Genomic DNA, 27,805 nt, shown 5'->3' on the forward strand with positions numbered 1-27,805 from the left:
CAACAGTTTACAGTAGATGAATTAAACTAAACTCAATTAATGCAAAACCAACGCTGCTGTGCTCTCTCTGCTCTGGAGCAAGGAACAAATCTATTGATTGAGTTAAAAGACTCACAGTTTGGGTCCTGCCTCCAGAAGTGGGAACATAGGTGATCCTGTAGTTCTGGACCCGGCCTGGAGCTGGATTCCATCTGGCATTCAAGGTTGTGAATGTTTCGTTGTACACAACCAGGTTGGTAGGAGGTGCAAGAGGGGCTAAAGAATGCATACATGACAATTATAATCTTGTCAGTTCGGTTGGTTTTCCTATAAGGCAAGAGCTGTTGCTTCATCATTCCTTTAAAACAACTTTTAAAGATGCTGTCCTTGATATTCTTAGTCATTGACCGATTGCTTGCACATCAATGAATCCAAATGTATTGAGATAACCAACATAGTGGAATGCGCATGCTTCATCTGGTATGAATATCAAGGATTGCTGCTTTAAAGGAGAAAAAACACTCATCCAAAGGATGGTATTTTTTTTGAAGCAGGGATGGAGTTTAGATTACTGATGGACCAATGAGTGTAATGAATAGATGGATGGATAAATGGATGGTTGGATGATGGATAGATAGAAAGATGGAAAGATGGATTGATGAATGAATAATGATGAAAGAATGATGGAATGGGTTTTTAAAAACAAGGGATGGCCAATCCTGTGTGGCATGGCATGCACACCTGAACTCTGTCTTCAGCCTTTGAACATGACTTTAAGCTAAATCATTCTCAAGGCGAGCATTGAGATAAGCGGCAGAGCTACAAGCACGCAGACAAAAGACGGAAGCTGGATAGCACTTCAAGTAACCAGCACTGTCAGCGGCAAAATGACCGGCCTTGCTTGATGATGATGATGATGATGAAAATGAAGGTGATGATGATGAAAATGATGATGATGATGATGTTTGACCAATGAGCAACATTGCAGATTGGCCAAAAAATGATATAAATCATGCTTTCATCACTTAAAAAGGAAAATCACAGTTTTCCTTTTGACACATTTACTTACACGGAACACTTCTCCTGGGCACTACAGAGGCAAAAATACAAATTTATAATGGGCGCAGCCTTCACTGAACATAATACGCAGAATATTAACCATTGACCAAACCTTTCACCAAGAATCCACACGGATATACTGTTATGCAAGTGGGCCTGAACATCGAATGGACGTTAAGTTGTTAGAATTTAAGTTTTCTTACATGTCCTCTCAGTGCCAAGCAGGTCTTCGCTCTCAGACTCATCTGGATAAATGGCGGTGACTGACACATCATAGGGTGTGTCCGGCTCCAGGTTCTCTAGAACGTGGGTCGTCTCATCACTGTTCAGAATAGCCTGATGACAAAAACACGGTGTGTGAGAAGCTTCTTTAATGAGTTAATATGTGGATCGCACAGAACAGTCTAAATAGTTAAGTTGGGGATTGCATTGAATGACGTTCAATCCCAAATCGTACATATTGGAAGTTGCTGTCTCCCCTCTTGGTCCAGCCAATACGATAGAGAGCCACATCAGGAGCTCCATGCTCCCAGGTGGCTCTGAAGCTGGTCTGCGTAACCTCAGAGAAGCGGAGGTTCTTTGGGGCGGGAACCACATCTGCAAGATGGAAGATTGTAAATGTGAGTGATTTTTACACTTTTTATCATTGCAGTTGTGTTGTATCTTCATTCTTACCAGTAATTCCTTCACCCATCATGGTCTGGCCAGGACCCTCATCGTAGATGGGAGTAACAGCCAGGCTATACTCAGTCTGTGAGATCAGGTTGTCCAGAACTGTAGTGGTCCGTGCTCCCCCCACTTCCAGCTGTAAACATAATTATTGCATAACATTGTTCCAAATATGTATACTGACTTCAGATATTTGTTCCCAGCTTAATATTTAGCCAAGTCTTGCATAAGTTTCCAGTTGAACAGCCGAATCAGACAAAATGACATTTTTATGTGTCTGTGTTTTGAGTGGCATGTTGTCGCAGAGTGGGTAGGAATCCCATGATCCATAAAGACAACATTTTGCTATTTTCTGGCCGGAACACTTTTTTTCCTCTACTCACTACATTTTTCATAATCAAACTGACAGGCCAGGAGACACTTCCACATGTTCTTCCAGAGCAAAAATTCTCCCAAAAAGGGGAAAGCAACCATCTAGTTTTGTCATTCAACAGCACCATAACCAACAATTGACCCTTGTAAAACTATACCGTCTGAACCTTTTCTTTAGACTCAAACGTTTTGGACATTCATACAGCAAGGTAAACTCACCTCTTTTGCTTCTCCATTCTCAGGCTTATAGGTGATGAGGTACTTGCGGACAGGGCCAGGAGCAGCATCCCAAATCAGCCTCATGCTGCTGTGAGTAATATCCTGGACCCTGAGTTCACCCACAGGTGGCAGAGGCACTGAACAAGGAAACAGTCACATATATAATATTGTCTACGAGGGGCGGGAATAGTGACAATCACTCTTTGATTCAGAATCCATTTCTGATTCAAAATGATTTGATGGATTTCTATCTCTCTATAGATGTGGAAGGAATCTTTATGATCTGCTCTAGTTTGCTTTAGACGACAGAAGGATAAATGGACACTTTTTTCTCATTTATTATGTTTTAAATTGAAACAAAAGTGCCTTTTATGTGCACCACAATTGCTACTCTATTCTTTCTTTTGATTAATTGAAATACTACTAGAATGGTATTGGTATTTCATTACGTATTGTAAACACAAGTTACGTGATGGACCATTTTATTGCATTGTAATTTATTCTCCATCGTTCTTTTTAATAAATGTCAGCTTTTAAAGAATAATAGAATGCCAACATTAGTTAGATATTTGCTGTTATTAACATTTAATGCATGGATGGACGTTTTCTCTGTTGAAGTTTGAAATGTCCAATTACATATGAATTCACCATGTCGTTGTCGGCTGACGCTAACACGAGACTTGTGCCACATCGTACAATGACAGTGTAATTGACTGGCAGTTTCTTCGTGTCATCTTCGATTGAATATGTTGATGTTGGACGTAATTTGAAAGGAAAAAAATCAGTCGTGAGGAGGAGTAAAGCTAGATGCTAGCAACCACGGCTGTGAAGGCCTCCAAAATAAGAGCTTACTAAGGCCATTACATTGATGGTCATGTGTTTTTTATGTGTTTATTTTGAAGTTGGCCTTTGTAGCATGCCATTAGTGTTGTCTTAGGTGTGGATTGTGGCTTGCATTATCGGTTCCATGCAAGCCAAAAGGAAGCGGATTACATTTTTTTTTTCCTTTATTAAAATCGATTATGGGATATTTTCTATACGTTCTGAAACGTAGTAAAAGATTGTAATAAATTGATTCTTATATGAATCCATTTATTGGCACTCCTTTACTGTCCATAATGGACACAGTCGACATTTTCAAGATTGTTTTTAGTCTGAATTCAGTCAGTACTTACAGGTGACTCCCTGTTGTGTGAGTGGCTGACTGGCTCCCTCCCCATGTAGGGCCAAGAGCGACACCGAGTAAGCTGTGTTGGGGAATAATTTCACCAGTTGGACATCGGATGTATCGCTACCCACTGTGATCTGTGAGAAAACAACACAGAGTTAGAGATAAAAGTGAATAAATGACAAAAGTCAGACACCTGTGGTGCACATTTGGTTTTAATCGCTGTGTGAGCACCTCTCAGAACAAATTCTGGCGCTCCCTTGACTGAATGAGATCATACGTGATCACACCCACCCCTTTGTAACAATGTTAGTTTTGTATCTTTCTTTTCTTTGGATGCGATGGTGGAAGCTGTGTAAGAATATGACTTAACTTTTTTACGTTATTTTTTTTGTTATGAGTAGAATTTGTATGTTTTGCATTTAAAACGGCATACAAGAGCAAGAGTTTGTAGATATTAGATATTAACAGATGATAGCTTACCTCCTGTTCAACTGTCGGCTCAGTGGCATTGATGGCGCTGTAGCGCAACGTGTAACCCGTAGCACCTGGTACTGGCTCCCATCTCACCCTCATTGTGGTCATCTGCTCATCAAAGATGTCCATCCTTCTCACACTAGGCAGGGGCACTGCAGAGTAGAGGGTTTAGAATTACATGCCAACACAATATTTCAAAATTCTCATGGAGAGTGTTTTTTTTTTTTACTGGTGTCGTTATGTTGTATTTTGACTAAACTATTATGACTAAAAATCTGAATCAAAGACAAAATAAAGCTCATGGCAAACTTGTAGGCACTTTCTGGAATTGCATTTCGTGATCTAGTATTTTCATTTTGCAGCCCTTTTACTTTCTTTACTTTCTTACTTACAATACATTTGTTTTTTGTTTAGTTTATCTTTTTAAGTGAAGACAGTAACTCCAAATGCCGTCTGATGTGGCAATACACAGACATGCAAAACCAATTAGTCCTCCCTACTTTTATCGATGGACCAACAGAAAGCTCTCATATGATTAGAAAAGCACATAGGTGAGGTCAAAGTTCCAACATGTCAATAAATCCCAGTTGTCAAAACTGATTGATAGCTGTGCCATAGTGGTTAGCACAGCTGTCACACTGTTCTGAGTTTAAATCTCAGTCCAAGCCTTGCTGAGTGAAGTGTGCATGTTCATGCCGTGCTATCTGTACTCAAGTCCTCACTCCCAAGCTCAACAGGAATCGGCTCCAGAGTGGTAAAGAAAATAGCTGGCAATACAATTCACAGTAAAGGACAACACAACAATGTGCGATTCATCGAAGGTAATCAACTAAATAGAGGTGGGGGTTTTTTTGTTTTTGTTTTTTTTAATGAAAAGTCTGAAAGGATGAGATTAATCAGCAGACTGCTTAAATTGGCTGATCTGAAGTGTGAAATTCGATTTATTCTTCAATGTTTCACACAAAATGGTCAAACTATGGTGCTAAAAGTCTAGTGAGCCTTTCTTTAATGTTGACATTATTTGGAGACTACTATCGGAGTTTACATTCCCACTGAAAACTTTGACCATAAAAGGATGCTTAAAAGTCTCTTTGCTCAAACACTACATGTCGACTAGTAAAGCAAAAACCTACATGTGGTCTCGACGCCCTTGAGTGGCTCGCTGATCTCTTCTCCCACCACAGAGTAGACGTTAACCAGGTACTCAGTCAGAGGGGTGAGTTGCTGGAGTACCACAGTGTTCTGAGTACCATCCACAAGCACCTAAAAACATAAAGGACTATTAGAGGATGGTCTGTATTTTTATGGTCTTTAGCACACTTCTACTGTATGTATATTTTAAACAATAGAACACATGCCGATTTATTATTATTAGTTACTCGATCGCTGCACTCTATAAACAGTTGGATTAAAAATGGCCCAAATACTGGTCAAAAAAGGAGCGAAACAATATTTGGGTTAAAATTACCCAAGTTTATGGGTTGTTTTACACAAAACAACCCCCCAAAATGGGTACACAGCCACCTCTAAAAATGTGCTGTTTTGAATGAAACAACAAACCAGGAAGATGATCAAAATTTTGGATTGACCTTTTTTGACCCATAATTGGGTTATTTTGAACCCGATCCTTTTAAAGTGTGCTATTATCCGACGGGTTGTGGGTGTATATGTGCACAAGAGTGTCTATGTGCACAAGAGTTAGTACTTTGTCCACGTAAATTCAAAAAATTGTATTTTTCCTTAATGTGTTTTGCCAATTGTACACTGGATAAAATTGAGCTTTATTAAAGCAGGCACTTTACTTAGTATACATATTAAAAGTTGTTTTTCCTTATCATATTGGGGTAATCAGTTAATTAACAAAAATAAGCATGAAGCGTCAATATAATTATGCATTCTATTTTTCCAGTGCTGCTATTGTTCGTGAGGTCATTATGTTTTCCATTCCAAACCGAGACCTGAGTGCTCATGTTTCCTGGCTCGGCGTCAGATCATAATGTTATTGGACACCGATTCAGCAAGTCGCCAATTCAAACAAGAGTTTGGAAATTGAAGTTTTAACATGATATCCCATCATTAGGGTCTGAAATAGTGGATCATCACACAGAGTATTTTAGGCCAAATGTCTCTCAGTATCTCTGCTCAAGGGAACTGCACTTAACCTTTATGAATTCTGAGAGTGAAAAACTGGCTGCAGTTTTGGTGGTCTAACATTTATATATTTACCTGTAGTGGAATTCCGGATTCAGACACATATTCCACACGGAATTTTTCCACTGGGTCCTCGGGGGCAGTCCATGTGGCTCGGAAAGAATTGTGAGTCACCTCAGATGTTACCAGATTAGTTGGCGCGTCGGGCGCACCTCCTTCAGCAGACGGAAAGTGCAAGAAAAACCATCACGGTCAGCATTATATGCGTACAAAACTCTTTTCCAACATGTGTTACCACCTGCAAATTCTCATAAAGTGGAAAGTCAAAACTTCCCCAGAGCATTACCAAGTTTCAACTTTTTCATTTGGTTGTATTTGCATGGATTTCGCCTATAGTGGTGGCAGGGACGCAGACACATTTATCCGAATGGCTAAAAAAAAAAATGCTCCGTTGGAAGTTATTTCTAATGACTTGACTCACTTCCTGCTACTACTTTGAACTCAGTAGTAAGCCAAAAAATCCTATTTTGACAAAAGTATTGGGACTTCTGCCATGACACATTTAACAGGAACTGAGACGGGAAAAATAAATGAAATTGTTTCTTCCTATGCAGCAGCTTGCACACTTATAACAAGATTTTGGAATGCATCTGTGGGAATCTTTTCCACATTCAGAGGAACGCTTGAGGTCAGAGATCTCTGCTTTTGGATGAAAAGTACTGGCTCGGAATCTCTATTCACTTTTATCATTAAAGTGTTTCAAGAGGTTGAAGTCAAGGCTCATAAGGTCCATGCCAAACTCATCTAAGCATGCCTTTATGAAGCTCTCTAATGTGCACTGAGGTATTTATATTGGAACTGACACGAGCCTTCCCCATACTGCTCGACAAGTTATTTCGAAGCATAATACATTCCACATTCTTCAAACAGTTGCGTCAAAAATAAACAAAATTTAAGCAAAAAGGGAACAACTTAACTTTTCAGGTCATATTTCTAACCCAAAATGGTGGGTCATATGAATATAACAAAAATACAACCTAATTTTTAGGCTGGTTTGTGAAAAAAAAGAAAAAAACATTTTTTCATTTTTTTTGTCCAGCCCAATGCAATTATCAGCCCAAAAAAGTTAGTCCAAATGAAATAGCCCAAAATTGGGTTATTTTACGGGTTATTCATTTTGACCTACCTTTTTGTGCTAACTGGATTAACCAAAAATTGTTAGTCTCTTCTGAATCCAATTTCGATTTGGATCCAGCTTTTTTATTTTTGGCCTAACGTCAATCATTAGAGTGTAGGTACAATACAGGCCAAAGTTAGAAGAAAGTAAATAAGAGGGTGTGTCCAAATAAAAATAAATAAATAAACAAATCCAAAAATGTGATTGGCTTGTATGGCTTGTATGTTATCCCTTTTGACAACAGAGTGAGTAACCCAACAAATAACCAAAGACATTCATTTAAACCAAATTTTGGGGTTAAAGAATAACCCAAAACATTGTTGGTCTCTTTAACCCAAAAGGGGTGTAAATACCCTTTTAAAACCTTATACGATAAGGTTGATTTAAAAAAAATCGTCAATTGAATTCACTCCTAAGGGGAATTTGATGATAATGAAAACTGACACATACCTGGTCCCTTGACACTGTTGCAAAGGTTATCAGTTAGCCTGTCCACAATGTCCAGCAGGAAGGAGAAGTCGGCCACATTGTACATGTGAATGTCATCTGGATCCGTGGCAATTGACCTCAGCTCATTCTCATCAGCGTTCTTGACACCTGAAATACAATATGGAGGTGAGTTTCAGTCTTTTTTTTTAAACAATCCAATTTGAGCAATTTAAGCAAATGTTTACTCACCGATGGCGTAGAGCTCAATGCCCTCTTCGCGCAGTCTCTGGGAGTTGACAATGACATCATCCTGGGACTTGCCATCAGTGATCAGCACACCGATTTTGCGAGCGTTGGGTCGCATGCCAACATTCTCTTTGAAATTGTTCTGGAGCAAGTAGTTCAAAGCCAGACCTGTAGGATGTAACACATGCATCATGTATCAAGAAATTTTCAAAATGTTGATTTATTTGTCTTGAATGCAAAATCTATAGTTACCAGTCAAGGTGTTTCCGCCTTTGTAGGGAAGGTTAGAGATTGCTTCCAAAAGAGATTCCCTGGTTTGATGAGCATCCAAATGCCATTCAGTCTTTGGGTCTCCACTGTACTGAGCAAGGCCTAAACAACCCACAAACTTTCATCAGACACACTCGCACAACTTGATTATAGTGATTTGTGGAAAATGTTAACTAGATGGACTCACCGATTTGGACTCTTTTGGGGCCGATGTCAAAGACTCCAACCATGCGAGCGATGAAAGAGCGAATTGTCTTAAAGTTGAGACGCCCAATACTCCATGAGCCATCGACAAGTAGCACAATGTCAGCTTGTGCACTGGTCTTACACGTCACATCTGACGGGGCAAAAAGATCAATGTTTTCATTGACATTTCATACAAGGTGCTATTGCTTATGCATGATCATGTTATTTATCAAAATGTATGTGTAGACTGATCATAATGCGTTTAAGATATGAGAGCAGTAAAGAAAAGAAGGAAATAAGAGAACACAAACAGAACACAAAAAAATGCAAACATCTCCACAAGCAGGCAGTAAAGTGCCTAATACTTCTTCCATCCTTCTCAGAGGAATTCTTTTCAGGGAACATTTATTTTCCAGGTGTCATAATTATTGTCCTCTCATCTTGTTGCATGTCAGGGCAGTGTCTCCCGTGGCAGTAATTTTTTTTTTTTTTTTTGCATTTGTGTGTTCATCCCAAGGGCAAATCAGACGAATAAAGCCATAATAGTGCATGACAAATCAAAGGCTGAAGGAACTCCCATGCCCTCCCGAGCAGCCAGGTAATGTTCAAATGTTGTTTTCCAACTGTGCGCTGGAATCCTCAGCACCTAAAAGGAGCCTGCAGATGTACAACTGGCACAGGCAGATGTTGCACTAACTGCCAGTGTCTGCAACTGAACACAGATTACATATTTGATTTACAGCCAGGTCATTTCCTCTCCACACTAAATGTGAAAATGAAAAAACAAAAAACAAATAAAAAGCCCACAACAAAAAGCAAGTTAAATGCAATACAAGTAGGAAACATTTCTTAAACTGTTAAAAGTACACATCTTATCTGCTTTCCAACAAGATTGAATTATTTTTAGCAGTTCTGACACTTTGAAGTAGAGAGTTCCTTATCTTTCCCCTTATTTGGAATGCCATGGTCAAACTGGCATTCCATGTTCCTGCAAAACACGTCAACTTAGCTTTACAGTACTCATATTTGTCTGCTGAACTCTGACTCTGAAAGTAATAAAACACTTTGAAACTGAAATGCGCTGATCAAGTCTGCACTTGGACTGAAAATTCAAAGTGGAATCCCATTATGACTCACAGCAGACGGCAGGAAATTCTTGATTGATGTGGCACTAATGTAGATGTGAATCTTTTTTTTTCCATCATAATATGATATAGTGGAGCGGTAAGTAACGATACCTGCTAGTTCAACTGGTGGTGGCTCAGGTCCACTTGAGAGTGTGGTTCTCTCCTCTCCGGCCAATGGCATACTTTCTCCGCCCTCAAACACCCCAAACACATTCACTGTGTATTTGGTGTCAGCTCTAGAAGCACAGAGGTATCAACTATTCACAATTCCGTATAAAATGCACAAGATGGTTAGACAAAATCTTGAGAATAAAGTAACTTTACCTTAACTCTTCCAGTACCACGGTGTTGTCATAGGGGCCAACAAGAAGCTCTCCCAGGTCAATATCATCCTCTTTCGGGTGGAAAGTGACTTTGTAACCTTTCACCTCACCAGGCGCAGGGTCCCATGTTACACGGAAACTGGTCTTTGTTGGTTCTGAGGTCTGAAGATTCCTGGGACCTTTGTAGGGAGTCACTGGTAGAGACAGATATGCATATATTAATTTTATTTCAAAGGGGCTAGATAAATAAATGTACTAATACGATACCTTACTGCCCTACTCACAAAAGCTAAACACCAAAACTGAACCAAAAAAAAAAAAAATACATGATGACATTATATAGACGATGTGCAGTTGCCTGCTTATCTGATTTTTACTTTATTCAATAAATTATATTAAACTAAATTTTAATAAATGTGGACCTTTTTTGTATGCAGCCCTCAAAGTGTGTGTGCATTTACAATATGCAGCTTTTGGTCCACGTTGGAGCAAGTTCATTGAAATATATCTCTGGCGTTGAGCTTGAAAACTCACATTTTGGTGGATTTCATATTTTTTTCAAAAAGTCTATTATTGGTTAATCAACACGCAGAGGCGCCAATATCGCCAACTTTCAAGACAGATAGCAAACTGTGATTATCTTTAGGGCAAGGTGTCTGAGTGCACAAAAAAATGTTGGTGTTATTTTAACAAATCATTGGCCATTTTTAATGGCTGAAAATGGTTTGCTCATTTTCACAATGCGATGGGGTCTCCTGAATAGTGATGACTTGAAGAGGAAGATTCTGCCAAATGACCGCAAGAAGGAAAATGACAACAAAAGAAAGTCCTCATGCCCACGCAAATTGTGCTGTCCCATTTAAAATGGAAAGTTATGCCCCTAAATTGCACTGAATTAAATGGCTCTACTTTCAATTGTACAGTCATTTTTAACCCAATTTATCGATACCAAATCATCTTTTGTGGTTAGACACCTCCACTTAAAATGTTATGACGAACACGCAGGGAAACATTGTGGAATCGATCTTGAGGCCAAGTGATAGACCGACTTACATGTTGTTCCTGCACCTTGTCTTGCTTTGCCCTCTCCAGAACGATATACCGGCACAACAATGATGTCATAGGTAGTGAGGGGAGTAAGGCGTCTCAGAACGGTGGTGGTATTACCACCGGGCACCTTGGCCGCCAGCTGGCGCCCTCCTGACTGTGGTTTGTAAGTAACACGGTAGTTGACCACATTTCCAGGTGCTGGCTGCCATGTCACCTTCATGCTCTTCTCCGTTTCCTCTGAGACAGCTAACACTTTGCCAGCTTCCGAGACTGCGGGGAAAAAAAACGGGAAAAAATTGCGGTTAAAACTGGAAAGAAGATGAATGGATAGTCTGATGGAAAATGTTTGTGCTTAACAGCTTGTGTTTCCATTGAAATATTAGCATGATGGCTGTCCTGATGTATGAGGTATGTAAACGCCACATCATCATGTCAAAGTCTTTCACCTGGATAACTACTTTGGTGTGTTTGAAACTGATATTTGTGAACTACTACACAGGACTTGTTCGTAGCAGAAAAGGACAGGTATGCACATTTTTTTAATGTATTATTGCCATCCTTTCTAACCAATGAGAAACTCATAAAGCAAGTCTCACAAACAAGAAAGCTGGTGCATAGGATGAAATGATAAAAAACGAAAAGTTGAGTAGAGGTTTAAGTGAAAGAGAGGTAATTAGAAGGAAGTAAATGAAAATAACCAACTTACTATCGGTGGTTTCCTCTCCAACCAATGGCTGACCTTCACCATGACCATAAACAGCATACACAGACACCTGATAACGTGTCTCTGGTGTGAGACCTTCCAAAATGGTGGATGTGAAATCTCCAGGAATTGTCTTGTCTCCAGATTCCGCGGTGAACATCGACTGCCAGGTGATCCGGTACTGACGGACTTTACCCGGGGCCGCAACCCAAGACACAATAAAAGTGGTGTCTGTGGGATCTTTGGTCACTAGGTCTCTGGGTGAGCCAAGTACTGCGGATAAATTCAGAGATATAATTTACATCAATAACAGTGCAGTAGAGAGCAGATACAGTACATTTATGTCAGTTACGCTTCTATTCCCTCTAATGGGCCAACGGTAGAAAAGAAAACAACGAGGGGAAATTCTACAGTGTCAGCATTTAATCCAAGCAATAAACCATCATCCCTCATCTCATCTGTCTTCCCTCAACCCAACAGGATCTGTACTCCAACACGATCTTCTCTTTTTATAATCAAAGGCCACTGGAAGAATCTGCTAAACTAATCACAAATTGCATATCTTCTGCACCTCTCCTTGCAGCGCTTTAATTTTCCATTGAACCAAAGGGAACAGGATCCATGACTCTACAATCACAGATGTTGCACTACCTCATGTCCTCACTTATTTTACAGCTTGGGGAATTTGCTGGTGGTGTTTCATGAGGAGCAGCCAGACGCCGAGAGTGGTGAACCCATGTTGAGACTCTCATCACTCCCACCTGGCTGAAACATTGAGAAGCCAGAACAACTTTTTTTTTTTTTTTTTGTAAATGCCTTCATCCCTTTGTGCTGGTACTTAATGACAGAGTGGTTTGGCTGGGTGGTAACTGTTAATCACATTTACCAAAACCCATGGAAAACAAAACATGTGAGATGATTCCCAGCATCAGAAGCAGCCACAGTGTCTAATTTATTGCTCCTTCTTAGCATCCCATCCATCCATTACCGAGGACTTGGAAAGCGATCTAAACAGGAATAACAGCAGAAGATGTTCCAGCCAAACAGAGTGATCTGTACCTTGAGACTTGACTTCAGAAATGAGGAGTTCCAGAGTTTGAGGACCATGAAAACAGTCAAGGCTGCACGTACTATCGCCAGACCATCCCCATAACTGGAGAGCCTTTGCCAAATAACCGGCAAAAGATAAACTTGATTGACTGTTCCGGCTGTGTGCGGACCGTGGGCGAAGGGAAGGAACGCAGGATGATTGCTTTTGCAGACAGTGGCCCACTTTTCAATATTTGCACACAAGTGAAGGGGCCACTCCAAATGGTAAAGCACGCATGCATGAAACACATGGTTCACAGATTTAGCATAAACTCCATCTGACTTTTTCCACTCGGAAAAGCTAAACCTGCAAGACAGCTCTCAGGAATCAAGTCATGGGCAAGCCCTGTAGCCCCGAAGCATGAAAATATCCAGTGCATTCCCAAATGAGGACCTTGGACGAAATCATAAAATAAAGCCAGATCAAATATTACCTCCACCTTACCCGCGTTCATGATGCAACTCAACACGATTACAAAAATAAATAAAGAAAAGCTTCCCCGGTGGGGTGTGTGCTGGCATAGCCTTTACATCTGCAACCAAAGATGCCTAAAGCTCATTATCAAAACAAAGAAAGAGTATCCACAAAAATGTACCGGCGTGCACTGATAATTGCCTTCATTATGTCAAATGCCATTAGGCCACTGAGCTGTGGACTAATCACAGGCATCAAGTTCTGACTTGCTGAGTCTTCACGTTCTCTAAGTTAAAAGTCATGTCGCAGCTCTCTGTGTCACCCTTAGTTTATTTTTATTCGTATTACTTTTATCACGTGCAGGGCTACAACTAACAGTTATTTTAAAAAGTGATTATGATTATTTTGCCAATTAATCAATTGTTTAGATTAACAAAAAAAAATCATGTTTTGAATTGCATTCTTTTATTTACAAAATGGCTCATATTTTCAAATTGGCAATACAAAAACACATTTTTCATGATTTGGTTTCTGGGTGGTCCGTACAATCTCAAAAACAGGCAAAAATGTAAAATTTTTTCCAAAATTAAAATCAAATGTTTCTAATTGTTTTATTTTGATCCAACACAATGATGATCAATGTCCTTTCATTGGGAACTAAAAAAAAAAAAAAATCTAAAAATGTTTCCAAACAAGAGACTTATGTTGAGCATTTAGACAATTTTAGATGATCAGAATGAATTGATTCCAAAAAATAAGTACAGTTTATTTGATAATCATTTAGTTGTCAATATGTATGATGTCATTATATGAACAAGACAAACAATTTCATTTAGTTCTATGTAAATCCATGGTTGTCCAACTGGGCGAAGCAACCCCTTGGGGACTACCATGAACACCTTTTTTATTATTACACTTTACACTGTCTTATATTTTTAAGAATAAAAATGCACTTTTTGTTTGCTCCAAGGAGTCTGCAAAATTAATTCATCTCTGAAAGTGGGGCGCCGCAAAAAAGGCTTGGGAAGCACTGATATAGACAAAGATTGTGCCAGGGGCCCACACAGAACCTTCCATTCTTTAACATAATGGATTCACATGTAGATTCAAAAGAACTTGGAAGAACAATATCGTACATATAATGTAAATTCTACAAACCAAACAAATGCAATATTAAATATGAAAGCCACCTCAATGTTGCCCCTTGAGGGCTTGTACATATAACCTCCTAAAATACAGGCTGAGCCCTCAATCATCCAGAACACCCTGAAGCATTTTCTAAATGCAGCAAGCACTCTTTTCTATTCATCTTCACTCTCCCAGGACTTTAGAAGTCTTTGCCCCACCCTTGAGACAGCACCTTCCTATTGTTCCTATTGGTAACATCTTCCATTATGAACAGAACTGCTTCTTCATAAGTAAATAATCATGTTTGTTCATCGATGAATGGCATATTTTAACACAGCGTTTGCTATTGCACCTGGCGAGGTAGCTGAACTCGAAGACATTTCAGAGTAACAATTCTGCCTACCAAGTGGATTCTGTGCTGGCTACCGCCATATGGGCTTGGCCACAAGGGATTGCTTTGTATAAGCCACCTACACGGACTTCACAGGGAGGGTCCCTCAAAGCAAGTGAACCCTGAAAACAATGAGATCAGTGTTTGGAGCATGATGAGATCATGACAGCTTAATACAGCCGCCTAAACAATGTGCTTTGTCATCAGGCCTTTTCCTATGGGGGTGTGCAGCGATTGGCAGCACATATTTTGACTTGTGGAAGTTACCAATCATACCAAAGGCATCGCGGCTGCAGCAACATGATTGTGGTTTTGATGAATTATACTTTTTAACATTTTTGATATAAGGTTAGGAAAAGAATGGATGACACCTAATGGATTTAAATGTCATCATTAGCTGAAGGTTGGGATTAGTATTGATTCGAGCATAGTTTTATTTTAAATTAAAAATATTAATACATAATGTCCAAAGCATGCTGGAGCACAATAATTTGTTGTTGTTGTTTTTTATGAATAATCAATAATTTGAATTTTTGAAAATATGTTGTAATGTCCTGTCTTCATTCAAAAATAATAGATCATATTAAACTGATGGATTTGGTTAATGTGTTGGGTTGTAAACTAGGAAAATATGCAAAATTGTTTATCATTATTTTTAAAAGTACAGAGTGTTCTAAAAGTCCTAGGTTTTCCAAGGCTTCAGATTTACTGAACTATGAAAGGACGTAAGAAGAAAAGTGGCACTATTTTAAAGCTCAATTCAACTATATTTTAATGTAACAGAATTTCGTGTCATGTAACAGAAAAAGATTTTTTTTTAATGTGTGAGCAACACTGAACATTTTTCAACATTACATGTAAAATTTGAGATGAACGTCTTCCAGAATATGTCAGGTGTATTTTTTATATTGTTTTCAAGACATTATATGGTCACAATGTGCCCAAGACCTTTGGAACACCCAGTAAAAGCAAATATTTTATTTTAATTCAACACAAAACTATCAGTCTGTTTTCATGGATAATGAGGCATATTGAGTCATCTTTACTGTTGACTCGCTCAAATTCTGAGGATTGGACAATAGGAAATTAAAAATATCTTAACAATTAATCAATGATCAAAAGATCATTACATCTTAATTTAATACTCGATTAGCTGTCAATTAATTTTTACCACCTTTGATCTGAATATCAACCTCCACCTTTCATTTAAATTTGGGCCTGATGCAAATGTGTATTCAGCAACAATGAGGGCTCTGTTGAATGTGTCCTTAGAGTAGAAAGCAATGGTGACTGTTCAGAAAGCCAGAGCACAGATTTTTTGCCCCCCACTACCTTTATTTTAATTTCATTGGAACTGACATTCTTCCCGCCAGAGACAATGCCTTGCTTGTTGTTCATGATGTCACAAACACTTCTGCTCTTCTGGTTATAACTAATCCAATTTTATTTTACTTCATTTCCTGAGGTGGAGGTTTTGAACATTACACTCTCTTGGCAAGGATGGAGAACTTGCTTGGTAGGTATGTCAGAAACAGCTTTATCATGTTAAACTGCAACTGAAAGTTATACAAGTATGTTCATACTGTAATGTAGAACATATAACACATATTGTACATAGAGATCATCTCCACATGTGTATAGCGTATATGGGTGAGACAAACCAAGAGACAAAAGGATCAGACTGCACACGATTCACGTTTTCCAGGTTTACAAGCACAACGCCATCTACATCTTTCCTCCTCATCACTAACTAAAATTGTATCGCTAATTAAAGCACTTTTTTTTTTAAAGAAAATCTCAACAATATAGTATGCATACATCACGCAGTGGGTTAGTGTTAAACACCAGTGTTAAACACCAATAAAACTATGAAAGTCTAATAAGGCTCAAAAAAGATGATGATGGCACTGTTGGAAAAGACTCAATGCCCACATAAATACTGGAGGAGCCCCAGGTTCTGGTCACCCATTCTGCATCACTGATGTGACCAATTCTGGAATTCACTTCGAATGATAAAATGGCAATCTTTCTTACCTTCTAATGTTGTTCCTGTACCCAGAAGAGGATCCCCCAAAGCAGAAGTATAGCGTGCGCTGACAAACAGCTCATATTCAGTATCTGGTCGGAGGTTCTGAAGCAAAGCCTGGGTTGTATCTCCCCTGATGGTGACCTCCCTCCGTTCACCTGCCTCAGCAGGCTTATAGGCAATGATGTATTGGAGGACATTTCCTGGAGCAGCCTCCCATGTTAGTCTCATGCTGTTGATGGTTTCATCAAACACCCGAAGGTTACGAGGAGAACCAATTACTGAGGACAAACAAAGATGAAATAGCCAATAATTAATAATCAGTGCACAGACAAGTTCTTAAATAATATACTTAAAAATCATGAAAATTGTGCTTCTGTACTTGACTCACCTTCTTTGGTTGTACCATCCACCTGCATTTCATCCCCCATGCCTGTGATGTACTCAGCAGCCACAGAAACACGGTAGGTGGTGATGGGGAAAAGTTCCTCTAGTGCGATGGTAGTCTCGTCTCCAATAGTCTGTGCCTCCAGTATTTCCCCAGCACCACTAAGTGGGACATAGGAAAGCCGATATCTGAGAACTGACCCGGGAGCAGCTTTCCAAGTTACCCTGAAACTGCTCGTCGTCTCCTCTGTAACCCGTAGGTTCCGTACTCTACCTTTCTCTGAAAAGATAGAATGCATACATGTTAATGTTTACAATTAGATACACAGTGGAATGGAACAGAGAAAGTCAACCCAGATGATTCAAATAAAAGCGAATAGCTTACCTTCGAGGGTAGTTTCTTCACCAGTCAAAGGGAAACTGTCTCCTTTTTCGTACTGCCCAAAGACATTGACCTCATATGTAGTGAGGGGGGTAAGATGTGGTAGAACCGCTGTGGTAGTATCACCAGGAATTGCCAGAGTAATATAGTCCCCGGTCACATCTTCAGCCTTACGGAATCGCACCAGGTAAGACAACACGTCGGAAATAGGTGCGGTCCAGCTTGTGCGGAAGCTGCGGGAGGTAATCTCAGAGAATTCCAAGTTTTCGGGTGGAAGGAGACCTAACAAACAAAACAATAACAGTTTAAGAGGAATAAATCATATGATGCTCGAAAATTACTAGTTGCATGAACATTATAGTCTTGATGGGTTTGTTGGCTGCCAGTCAAGTAAAATAGATTTTGTTGTTTACTACCATTAATGGAACAGAATGAGATGATATACTTTAGTCATTCTACGACAGTATAGTTTGATTAAGTTTATATTTATGGTAAATAGAATCCACAATTGAGCTCTAAAGCTTCACCCTAACTTTTGACCCTGTGGTTAGGGTTAGGGTTATCCCTCTATCCATTTTCTTAACTGCATATCTTCATAAGGGTCACGGGCTTGCTGGTGCCTATCCCAGCTGTAGGCAGCAGTGTAGTTGGGCAGTAGGCAGGGTACACCTTGAACTGGTTGCCAGCCAATAACAGGGCACACAAAGACAAACGACCACTCACAAACACACTTAAAGGCAATTTGTAGTATCTAATATACCGAACATGCATGTTTTGGAGAGTGTGAGAAAAACAAAGTACCAGGAAAAAAACAATGCTAGGACATGGAGAAGATGCAAACTCCGCTCAGGAATGTGTTTTTACTCAACTGAAAGATCAGAAGTGAAATCTATTGTGGACCAACCCGCCAGAAAATAATTACATAACCTCATTTTTTTTCTCAAAATTGGTGTGTCAAGATAATTGATGAATGAATGGAACTTACTCTTCTTCTTGATCTTGAGCAGTTCTTGCTCAATCCTCAAACAGATGGACTGGGTAAGCTCTTTGGAAATCCTCTGGAAGGCATCAAAGTCCTCCACCTCGTACACATGAGTATCTGAGGGTTCATTGGCGATGGCCTCCAACTCAGACCTTACTGCATCTTTCACACCAACAGCAAAGATCTCCACGTCAATATCTCTCAGGTTGGTCGCAGCATCCCTGAAAGAGTCTGAGGACTTTCCATCTGTGATCAGCACCATGACACGGGGAACATTGGTTCTCGCACCACGTGTAGTGATATAGATCTTGTCCTTCACATAAGTCATGGCTTTGCCAGTGTTGGTGGAGCCGCCGCGGTAGGGGAAAGTGCGGACAGCTTTGACAACCGCATTAATGTCGTGATGGGTGTTGAGCGCAAACTCAGTGTGTGGATCTCGACTGTACTGGACCAAGCTGAGCTGGACTTTGTTGGGGCCAATGTCAAAGGAATTGACCAGTACCTCCAAGAAGGCACGGACTTTGGCAAAGTTTTGTAATCCAATACTGTATGAGCCGTCCACCAGCAGGACCACGTCAGCCTGCACATCCACTCCCAGGGAGCATTCTAGAATGACGGCATGCACAAATGAGTTAAAGACATCAGGGTTAGCAATAAATCACACAAACGAATCTTCTCACCTGTTCGCACTTTGACAGGCTGTGTCCTTTCCATAGCCATTATGGGTTCACTGGGCGTCAGGCCCTTGAGGGCGTACAGACTTATCTGATACTCAGTATCAGGAGCGAGATCACGAACATTTATAGCGGTCTGAGGTGCAACAATGTACATCTCTTGACGATTTATTCCAGGCAACATGGGAACCAGGACAAGCTTATATCTTGTGATATATCCCGGGGAGGGATCCCATGTGATCCTCATTGACTTAGATGCAATTTCTGTCACCTGTAAGTTAGATGCTGGCTCCACCACTGAGGAAAGGAATCGCACCAGACAAAAAAAAAAGAATTGAGCTAATTTCCAGTTTTATTGTGAAAACATTTTCAAAGTCAGACTAATCATTATTGGACCTACTTTCTTCACCGCTGACTAGAACGCTGAGTTGCTCGTCCACACCAGAGCAGACTTCCGTGATGATCTTTTTCTGGACATCTTGGATCATATCAAAATTGGCTACATTGTACACATGTTTGTCGTACGGGGTGGAAGCCATTTCTTTAAGTTCGTCATCATCGGCACCTTTGATACCTGGGATGGAAAACGAGAGGTAAAAAACGTGTAATTCAGAGGCTGTCCTAGTTTTATATTGTAGAATCTTACAATGAACTATCAGTGGAAAATCAAGAGGTTTTCCAAGAACAGGCTGATAGGGCACATGGGAGAGCAAAATAATAACAAAAAATAATAATCTCTCTTCAATAAAATCATACCTAGGACAAATACTTCCACTCCGATGTTCCTAAGTCTTAGAGCATTCTCCTCCACTGGATCCTGGGACTTTCCATCAGTGATGATCATGGCTATCTTTGGAAAAACCTTCCTGGATCCAGCTTGCTCCGTAAAAATGTTTTGCAGCAGGTACTCAATGGCATCACCTAAAAACAGAGGTATAAAGACATTCATTCCAGATATGTCTCGCTTCATTCTTAAAATGAACTATACGAGAATATGAGTAGAGACCGCTCACCTGTCATGGTATTTCCTCCCTTGTATGGCAGCGAGTTGATGGCTTGGAGCAAGTCTCCTCTCCTGGAGTAACGTGTCAGTGGGAACTCTGTGCGAGTGTCCGTACTGTATTGTACCACGGCCACTCGAGTTTTGTCCTCGCCAATGTCAAAGGCCCCAGCCAGGCCGGCAATAAAACTGCGGATGTGCTTAAAGTTCTCCCTGCCTACGCTCCATGAGCCGTCCACCAGAAAAACCAAATCTGCAATGGCACTGACTGAGCACTCTGCAGATACAAAGAGACGAAATAGGTCAGAAATGGGGGTTTACAATGTCACATTTTCTAACCTGGGGCAGTGTAAAAATATTTTTACCATGACTATGTTCTTCCTGTGTGGATTCCGACACCAAAGGAAATATGCATGTGTGCCAAAGAGTGGGTTTGGTAAAGTAGTTCCACCCTGAAGCAGCCCTGTGCTCTAAATATTTACCAGAAGTTCAAGCTGCAACATTCATTTTTATGTCCTTTATAATTCTGCATGGCTGTTCAGAGTACATTGTATTTTCTATTAGAATAACATTTGTCTGTTGCAATTTCAGATGCTTTTGTGGGTAGATTCCATTTTTCTAATTCACTCCAAATGTGTGTCTCTTTTCTTCACCTCAAATTCTCTTACCAAATGACGTCATGTGAAAGGCATGAAAAAGGGCAAACTGAAATCTGGAAGTCATTTCCATAAGGCTCAACAGGTGGGGGGGATGTTAAAGATGTTTAAATCTCAATGACGTACTTTGTCAGATGGCGTCTGTTTCTATGGGGTACAACGAAAGTGTCAACGCTGGGTCACCCTCCCCTTCCTGTTCTCTTCACCCTTCATGACGCACAAAAGAAACCTTGTACCCTGACTTGAAGCCTCCTTTTCCGTTTTTTCTTAATGTAGACTGCTGTTAATTAAAGGACTCAATGCTTCCTTTCCTAGACACTGTCAGAAATGTTTGGGTGCTCACTAGTGACGATCCAGCAGCAGAAAAATGGAGAAAAAAAAAGTTATTTCTGAGGGGAAATGTACTAGAAAGACTTTCATTTAAAAAAAAAAAAGGATTTAAAATTGAAAAAGCAGAGTAAATATTTTGGACATCACAAAGAAGAGAAAACACTCACTGATTGCATCTGGTTGTGGCCTTCTGACACGTCCACTGGAGTTACTGGACTGGACTGAAACACAAGAACACAATCAGCAATGTGTATAGTTACCCCACGCCTACTGCATTATTTTCTCACCAGGAGAAGCAAAAAGAAAAATCAACACATCATAAAAACAAGCCGACACAATCAGAACCAGCTGCTTACTCTTACTGTATGTTGGTGCATTAGGCATAAACCGGAGCGGATTGAAATGTGAACAAAGATATAATTCTATCATCCTTCCCCTGTAAAAAGTGCCACTAGGATAAGGCAGGGGTGGGGGCAAAAAATATATATGTATTTCTTGAGCATAGCTTTAACTACACAGTACATCAAAGTACCTCTTGCGAGGTCTCCATTTTGCTACATTAGATCCACCTTCACAATCTAATGTGAGAATTAATTAGGTAAGCTATTAGGTTCCACGTTGTTTGTTCATTCATTCACTACAATTGACAGCATTAGACGTTACAGATCCATTTTTACTCCACTGACAGCTATCCATTCATCCATCCATTTTCTTTAGACACTTATGCTCACAAGGGTCACAGGCTTGCTGGTGCCTATCCCTCCTACATTAGATCCACCTTCACAATCTAATGTGAGAATTAATTAGGTAAGCTATTAGGTTCCACGTTGTTTGTTCATTCATTCACTACAATTGACAGCATTAGACGTTACAGATCCATTTTTACTCCACTGACAGCTATCCATTCATCCATCCATTTTCTTTAGACACTTATGCTCACAAGGGTCACAGGCTTGCTGGTGCCTATCCCTCCTGACCTCGGGTAGTAGTTGGGGTACACCCTGAACTGGTTGCCAGCAAATCGCAGGACACACCGGGATAAACAGCCATTCACACACCCAATCACACCTAAGGACATTTTAGAGTCTCCAATACACCTGCCATGCTTGTTTTTTTAGGATGTGGGAGGATGTGGCCAGAGGCAACCCACGCAACATGCAAACGCTACACAAGAAGGCCGGAGCTAGCTGGAATTGAACTCTGGTTCCTTAATTGTGAGGTGAACATGCTCACCACTCTTCCACCGAGCTGTCAGCTATATAAGTCGAAAATGTATTTCAACTGAGTACAGTACTTAAGTCAAGTGCAGAAGTCAAGTTAATACACAGCCGGCAGCCCTAATGGCCAACTGTAAAAATTCATATTATGGCAAGAACCAGTCATCTAACTGAAAAACATGATTACTTTAAGAAACCAAATGAAAAAGTGTTTCCAAACTTTTGGTCTGCACTGTATATTAATGTCAATCAAATCTGAGCATTGTTGTCTAGGTAGACATACAGCCATCCATTAGCAGTCTAGCTCTTGCATTGGATCTTATTGGTTTGTTTTTATATGTATCTAATAAGTGTCTATTTGTGTAAATTATCTGTCAATAAACAAACACACATAGAAAGAAAAACCTCTTAACATCAAATTCCAAAGGAAAAAATACTTACTTGTGAGTTGACCAAAGATGGGGATACTCTCCTCAGATCCATAATACGAGTTAATGGAGACTGAGTAGTCCAAATCGGGGGTCAGGTTTTTGATTGACGTGGATGTAGTATAAGCATTAAGGGCAAAGTCTCTTGTCGGTTCATCTGCATGGGAAGTAAAGCGAAAACCAGGATGTTAGGTTGCAATGTGTATGTGTGTAAAAAAAGCGTGGAAATGTTATAAATTCAAATAACCCCAAAATATACAATCCTTACTGACCTGCATTTGATGTAATTTGTATTCTGAAGCCATCTATCGTTGTCGTCGGTCTTACCCACGACATTTCCACCGTGTTTTCATTTAGAATTTTAAAGTTCAAATCAGAGGGGGGATCCACTGTAAACAACAGATGAAATAGTATTAAACACCATAAATGTATCAATCGTGTATTCTTATGATCATATTTTGATGAGATGGCATTTCAAGCTAAGCATTCACATTGACCCCAACGACAACACTTCACGGCTGAAGTGAGCTGGTTTCGTTGTTGGGGAACAGACACAAAGCACTGATGTCCATGTGTCACGGGACGAGTAAAGAAAACGTGACAATACTAGGAACAGTGTGAGAAGCCATTTCCAAGTAAAATGGCATTTGCTTGAGTTGCCCGACCACGGAGGCCGACAACTCAAGCACTGGCATACATAACATGTGCACGACTCAAACACGACCAAAGTGCAAACATGAACGGGAACCATCCACATAACATGCTAAGTGCTGTCATCACAACGCATGCAACGACCACTTAAACCACAAAGTTGATCCCAGCATAACCAAAAACACAACTCAACTGCAGGTTACTGATTATACAATGGAACTGAAGATGCCATATTGATTCAATTGAACACCATTTGTTTTATATACATACAGTATATAAGCATTCCATCTTTTTACTTGATTCAAGAGGCCTTATATGAGCCAGTGGCACGTATCCATTGCAAACCTTTTAAAAAAGAATACACAATTTGTCATGAGACTCTTGTGTACTTTTTCCACTGACAGAATCAAAATCAATCAATATACATGTGCAATATATACATAATACTAAAAAAAAAACATACAGTAGATTAAGAAAGGAGACATTTTTCAAATCACAGCGTCATGCATCATGTACATGTGAAAGTTGTTCGGCTCAACAACTTTGATGGGCTTGCTTCTCCATGTACAGTTGGGACCACACAGACAGATGACAAATATATTTTAGAATGATATTCCCTCTTATACGTACCAGTCTAAGAGTCTACAATGCAGCGCAACATTAATAGGCTAAAGTATGTCAAAATCTGCATGCATAAAAGTCCTCAAAGTGCTTAGTGGTTATTGTATCCTTCATATTAGTTGTGTTATCAACTAATTAGGTCAATCTTCGCCAGCCCAGGAAAAAGATATATTTTTGCCTTTTATAGTTATTTTGTTAAATGGATGTTTGATTGTCTGTAATCATCAATGGTAGTGAATGAGTTAATATCGTACATGGCACTGAGTGAGAAAATGTGTTATTGTCAGTGAGTTAGGGCTACTTTCGCTACATGTACTGTAGGACTGTGACTAATGAAAGAATAAATGAATATCATATCATACTTTGAGTCGTTCACTGCCAGCCCATAAAATTGATTTTTGACATATGTAGCTATCCACTTAAATGGCTCTTTGCCATCTATGGTTGTCAATGGCAGTGAAAGAGTTAATATCAGATATGGCAGTGAGTGAGAATATATGTTATCGTTAGTGAGTTAGAACGACTTTTACTAATATAGTTGTAGCAGTGTGACTAATTTTAAATGAAGAAAAAAAATAGATTGAAGGGAGCATGCAAACAATTTGAGGAATTAGTTGAGCGTTTCTACCTGAGGCCCCGTGATAGCTGTTAATAAGTCTTCGAGAATATCATCGTAAAATATATTTTGGGGGAAGGAAGCCATAGTTTGGGAACACACTGAATGCAAAGGCAGATGACGAACAGGAGCTCATCAAAAGGGTAAAAACTTGGATTGGAGGATCACCAACCTGTCTTATAAACTCAAGGAGCCCCGATGGACCGTGTTCCCACTCATTTCTTCACGAGTTCACTGCTCCAACAATGGTATGAAGGTGTGAATATGCATGTGTGTTCAGGAAATGGCCAAATGGAATTTGTTTAAGGAAGTCTTCCACCATTACCACCATTGTTGATGTATAGTTTCTTTTCTTGGAGTTTATTCGACCTGAGGACCAAAGGTGGTCTTGCTGTGTTTTTAGGAACTTGTGGCTGTTGGTGTTATGTCCCATCAGCTCTTAATAAAGGACACCCGCTCTGTGTCTGGCTACTGTTCTCTGAGTAACCTCAGTCTCCAGGCAGGCAGCCACCCTGGTTTGTGCTTCTGCCAGAAGTGGAGACCAAGGAGAGGGGGGAAAGAACACGGACCTTCCCAAGGAGGCAGGGAAAAATGCCAAAGTCATTCGGCAACATGTGCTGACATTAAACATTACTGCATTTTGGCTTTCCATACGTTTCGCAAGTCAGCGTTTTCGCAAAATCCCGCAAAGAAGGCCGAGAAAGGGCCTTTGTGCGCGTTAGTGCTGTCTGAGGATTCATTTGAGATTCTCCTATTTCATCTTTCCATTCCTACAGTCAAGATATGTGAGAAGAGAGCTTAGACTGCACTCGCACAGCCAGAAGGCTTTATAAGGAAGGAAAAATATGACAAGGTTTCCATACCTTATTTGACATGATTTTCAATTACGTGTTTGCATCCAACTATTCGTTTTTCGATTTTTCCCCTTTGCAACCTCAAACGAATGTCAGAGGAAAATATCATTAATCTAACATATGTCTACAGAAAGAATGTCACATCTGATTTCTATCATCAGTGCAGCTAATAAATTTAAGGGCAATCGTGATGTAACGGAATGTTTTGTTTTTTTTTCGCACTGCATGATGATTTGAGTTTCACACTTTTTTTTAATTTCATTATCATTAATGATGAGTTCAAGCCACTGAGATTTACTGATTCAACACTATTTTGCAATTGTCTAATCATTCTTTCCAGTGTCCTATTAAATGGGATTTAGCAAATGTCACCATAGAAAATAGCTAAGATTTACTGAGATATTTCATGGAGAAACACTGAGCAATAAAATTACATTTGATGACGTCTTCACGCTTGCCCCGCTGTTTCAAGGCTTTTAATTAGGAGTTGGAAATGGAATACATTTATGCGTTGTTGATTTGCTACTATTTGCCAGATGGTAACATTTGCTATGAATACATGAAAATCATTTGAATTGCTGCCTAAATGTGATCCAATTTTGAGTCACGGATTTTAAATCTGACAAAATACACCACAATAACCGTTGGTAACACAGTCAAGCATACACATAGAATAACAACAACTTTATTGACTTCAACATTACACATTTTCATACATTAATATAAAGGGCTAGTCCCTGGAACACTAAAAAATGGACAAAACTGGTGAAAGGAGAGGGAGGAGCAAAAGAGGGTGAAAGAGGCAAAGTGTGTCTTATGAGTGTGACTGATGGGTGTGTTTGGTTTACCTTGAGCATCGATGGAGGATATCAGAGCTGCAAACAAGGCAGCCACGGCCAGAGACAGCCCTGTCTTCATGTTGAGCCCTCGGGGGTTAGCAGGGCATCAGCGGGTCTGAATAAGAGCCAGGCATTCATGATTAGTTAAAACAACAGCGCCTCGTGTGGCAGGTTTATATACTGCGTGCCATGGTCATATATTAATTAGCTGTCTGAAACCTTTAAATAAGAAGGAGTTTGACATGTATGCAGGTTACAAACAAAAATACAGAAAATTGTATGCCCAATTAAGAGCAATTTAGTACTTATTTACTAAGCATACAATGATCTATGCCCTTTATTAAGTCAACGGTGGTTTTACTTATTGACCCAAACAAATACTTGGAAATATGCATCCATAATCATTAATGTCTATGTTCCGGAGCCTATTTCAATTGGCTGTAAGTGAACTGGCACAATTACACAAGAAAAAGAATCAAACTGTTGGTAATATTCAGTTACTCTAGCATGCATGCCCGGAAAGCTAGAGTAGTACGAGAAATCCACATAGAAGACGAGAGGTAAGATTCAAACGCAGAGCCCGACAACTGTGAAGCAAACGTGTTAGCCGCTAGGCCATCATGCTGCCTGACTGTAAAACACAAACTAATTTCTTCTAGTGTCCTCTGCATTTTTTGTAAATGTAGGCATGTCAGAAACACACTTGTAATGTATAAGGAACTTAAGTACATTCTTTAAACAAATATGTACATACAATGATGATACAGGTTTTAGGCTGACACTAAAACAAATCTGCTGTGAACATTGTGGGAATCACTACTTAAGCTCCTCTTCTAGTCTTCTTGTCCAACAAACAAAATTACAGAAGTTGCAAATTATAGTTCTGCCCGTGCCAGATTAGATAGATAGATAGATAGATAGATAGATAGATAGATAGATAGATAGATAGATAGATAGATAGATAGATAGATAGATAGATAGATAGATAGATAGATAGATAGATAGATAGATAGATAGATAGATAGATAGATAGATTTCTAGGCCGATTCGGCGTGTTTAATAAAAAAAAAACTAAAATGACTTACAAATGACAAAAAAGTAGTAAACCGGAGCCACCAATCTATTAATGAATAATCTGTCAATAAGTCATTAAGAGTATAAAGTTGGACCGCTCACCGAGGAAAGAAGCCAAAAGATGGAACGATGACAATTCGGTTGCACGAAGCCTCCTTGTGTGCACCTCTCCTGTCTGCCTCCGGCGCGCTCCACTAACAGATGTCCAAGGAGGAAAAGCTTCCTTCCAAGTGGGAAGATTCTTTCCACCACCGTCTTCTTAATAGGGGGGCAGTTCCCAACTCTCAATTTACCATCATTTTTCTCTCTGACGATTTTCCCCGCCTGTTACTTGATATATGTCCCCCTGCTGAGACCGCGAGGTTCCTTGGAAATTACATTTTTTTTTTTCCATTAAATTCCACTGGTCTGGCGGTTTAATGAGTTTCCAGCGCAAATGT

The 27,805-nt window shown here is 39.8% G+C and overlaps 1 protein-coding gene across 1 annotated transcript in view; it reads right to left on the reverse strand.

Annotated features, from left to right (window-relative positions):
• col12a1a (collagen, type XII, alpha 1a) overlaps positions 1 to 27,585 on the reverse strand; it is a 58,340-nt gene extending 30,755 nt beyond the window's left edge. Inside the window, exons 1-31 of the mRNA XM_088432932.1 lie at positions 27,468 to 27,585; positions 26,301 to 26,406; positions 22,983 to 23,099; positions 22,724 to 22,867; positions 21,233 to 21,286; positions 20,093 to 20,356; positions 19,836 to 20,000; positions 19,480 to 19,653; positions 19,086 to 19,376; positions 18,409 to 19,011; positions 17,427 to 17,705; positions 17,046 to 17,321; positions 16,663 to 16,935; positions 11,609 to 11,878; positions 10,906 to 11,172; positions 9,854 to 10,046; positions 9,641 to 9,765; positions 8,404 to 8,553; positions 8,199 to 8,318; positions 7,950 to 8,114; positions 7,722 to 7,868; positions 6,170 to 6,309; positions 5,077 to 5,206; positions 3,950 to 4,095; positions 3,474 to 3,603; positions 2,299 to 2,435; positions 1,714 to 1,843; positions 1,496 to 1,635; positions 1,242 to 1,374; positions 1,049 to 1,069; positions 116 to 255 (exon numbers count right to left, since the gene is read on the reverse strand). Coding sequence (XP_088289058.1) covers positions 116 to 255; positions 1,049 to 1,069; positions 1,242 to 1,374; positions 1,496 to 1,635; positions 1,714 to 1,843; positions 2,299 to 2,435; positions 3,474 to 3,603; positions 3,950 to 4,095; positions 5,077 to 5,206; positions 6,170 to 6,309; positions 7,722 to 7,868; positions 7,950 to 8,114; positions 8,199 to 8,318; positions 8,404 to 8,553; positions 9,641 to 9,765; positions 9,854 to 10,046; positions 10,906 to 11,172; positions 11,609 to 11,878; positions 16,663 to 16,935; positions 17,046 to 17,321; positions 17,427 to 17,705; positions 18,409 to 19,011; positions 19,086 to 19,376; positions 19,480 to 19,653; positions 19,836 to 20,000; positions 20,093 to 20,356; positions 21,233 to 21,286; positions 22,724 to 22,867; positions 22,983 to 23,099; positions 26,301 to 26,370 — 5,394 coding nt within the window. The 5' untranslated portion in view covers positions 26,371 to 26,406; positions 27,468 to 27,585. The remainder of the gene's footprint in view (positions 1 to 115; positions 256 to 1,048; positions 1,070 to 1,241; positions 1,375 to 1,495; positions 1,636 to 1,713; positions 1,844 to 2,298; positions 2,436 to 3,473; positions 3,604 to 3,949; positions 4,096 to 5,076; positions 5,207 to 6,169; positions 6,310 to 7,721; positions 7,869 to 7,949; positions 8,115 to 8,198; positions 8,319 to 8,403; positions 8,554 to 9,640; positions 9,766 to 9,853; positions 10,047 to 10,905; positions 11,173 to 11,608; positions 11,879 to 16,662; positions 16,936 to 17,045; positions 17,322 to 17,426; positions 17,706 to 18,408; positions 19,012 to 19,085; positions 19,377 to 19,479; positions 19,654 to 19,835; positions 20,001 to 20,092; positions 20,357 to 21,232; positions 21,287 to 22,723; positions 22,868 to 22,982; positions 23,100 to 26,300; positions 26,407 to 27,467) is intronic.
• Between the last annotated feature and the right edge of the window lie 220 nt (positions 27,586 to 27,805).

Source organism: Hippichthys cyanospilos, chromosome 14 (genome assembly GCF_059441005.1).
Source record: "Hippichthys cyanospilos isolate Australia breed blue-spotted pipefish chromosome 14, RoL_Hcya_1.0, whole genome shotgun sequence".
Classification (NCBI taxonomy): Eukaryota; Metazoa; Chordata; class Actinopteri; order Syngnathiformes; family Syngnathidae; genus Hippichthys; species Hippichthys cyanospilos.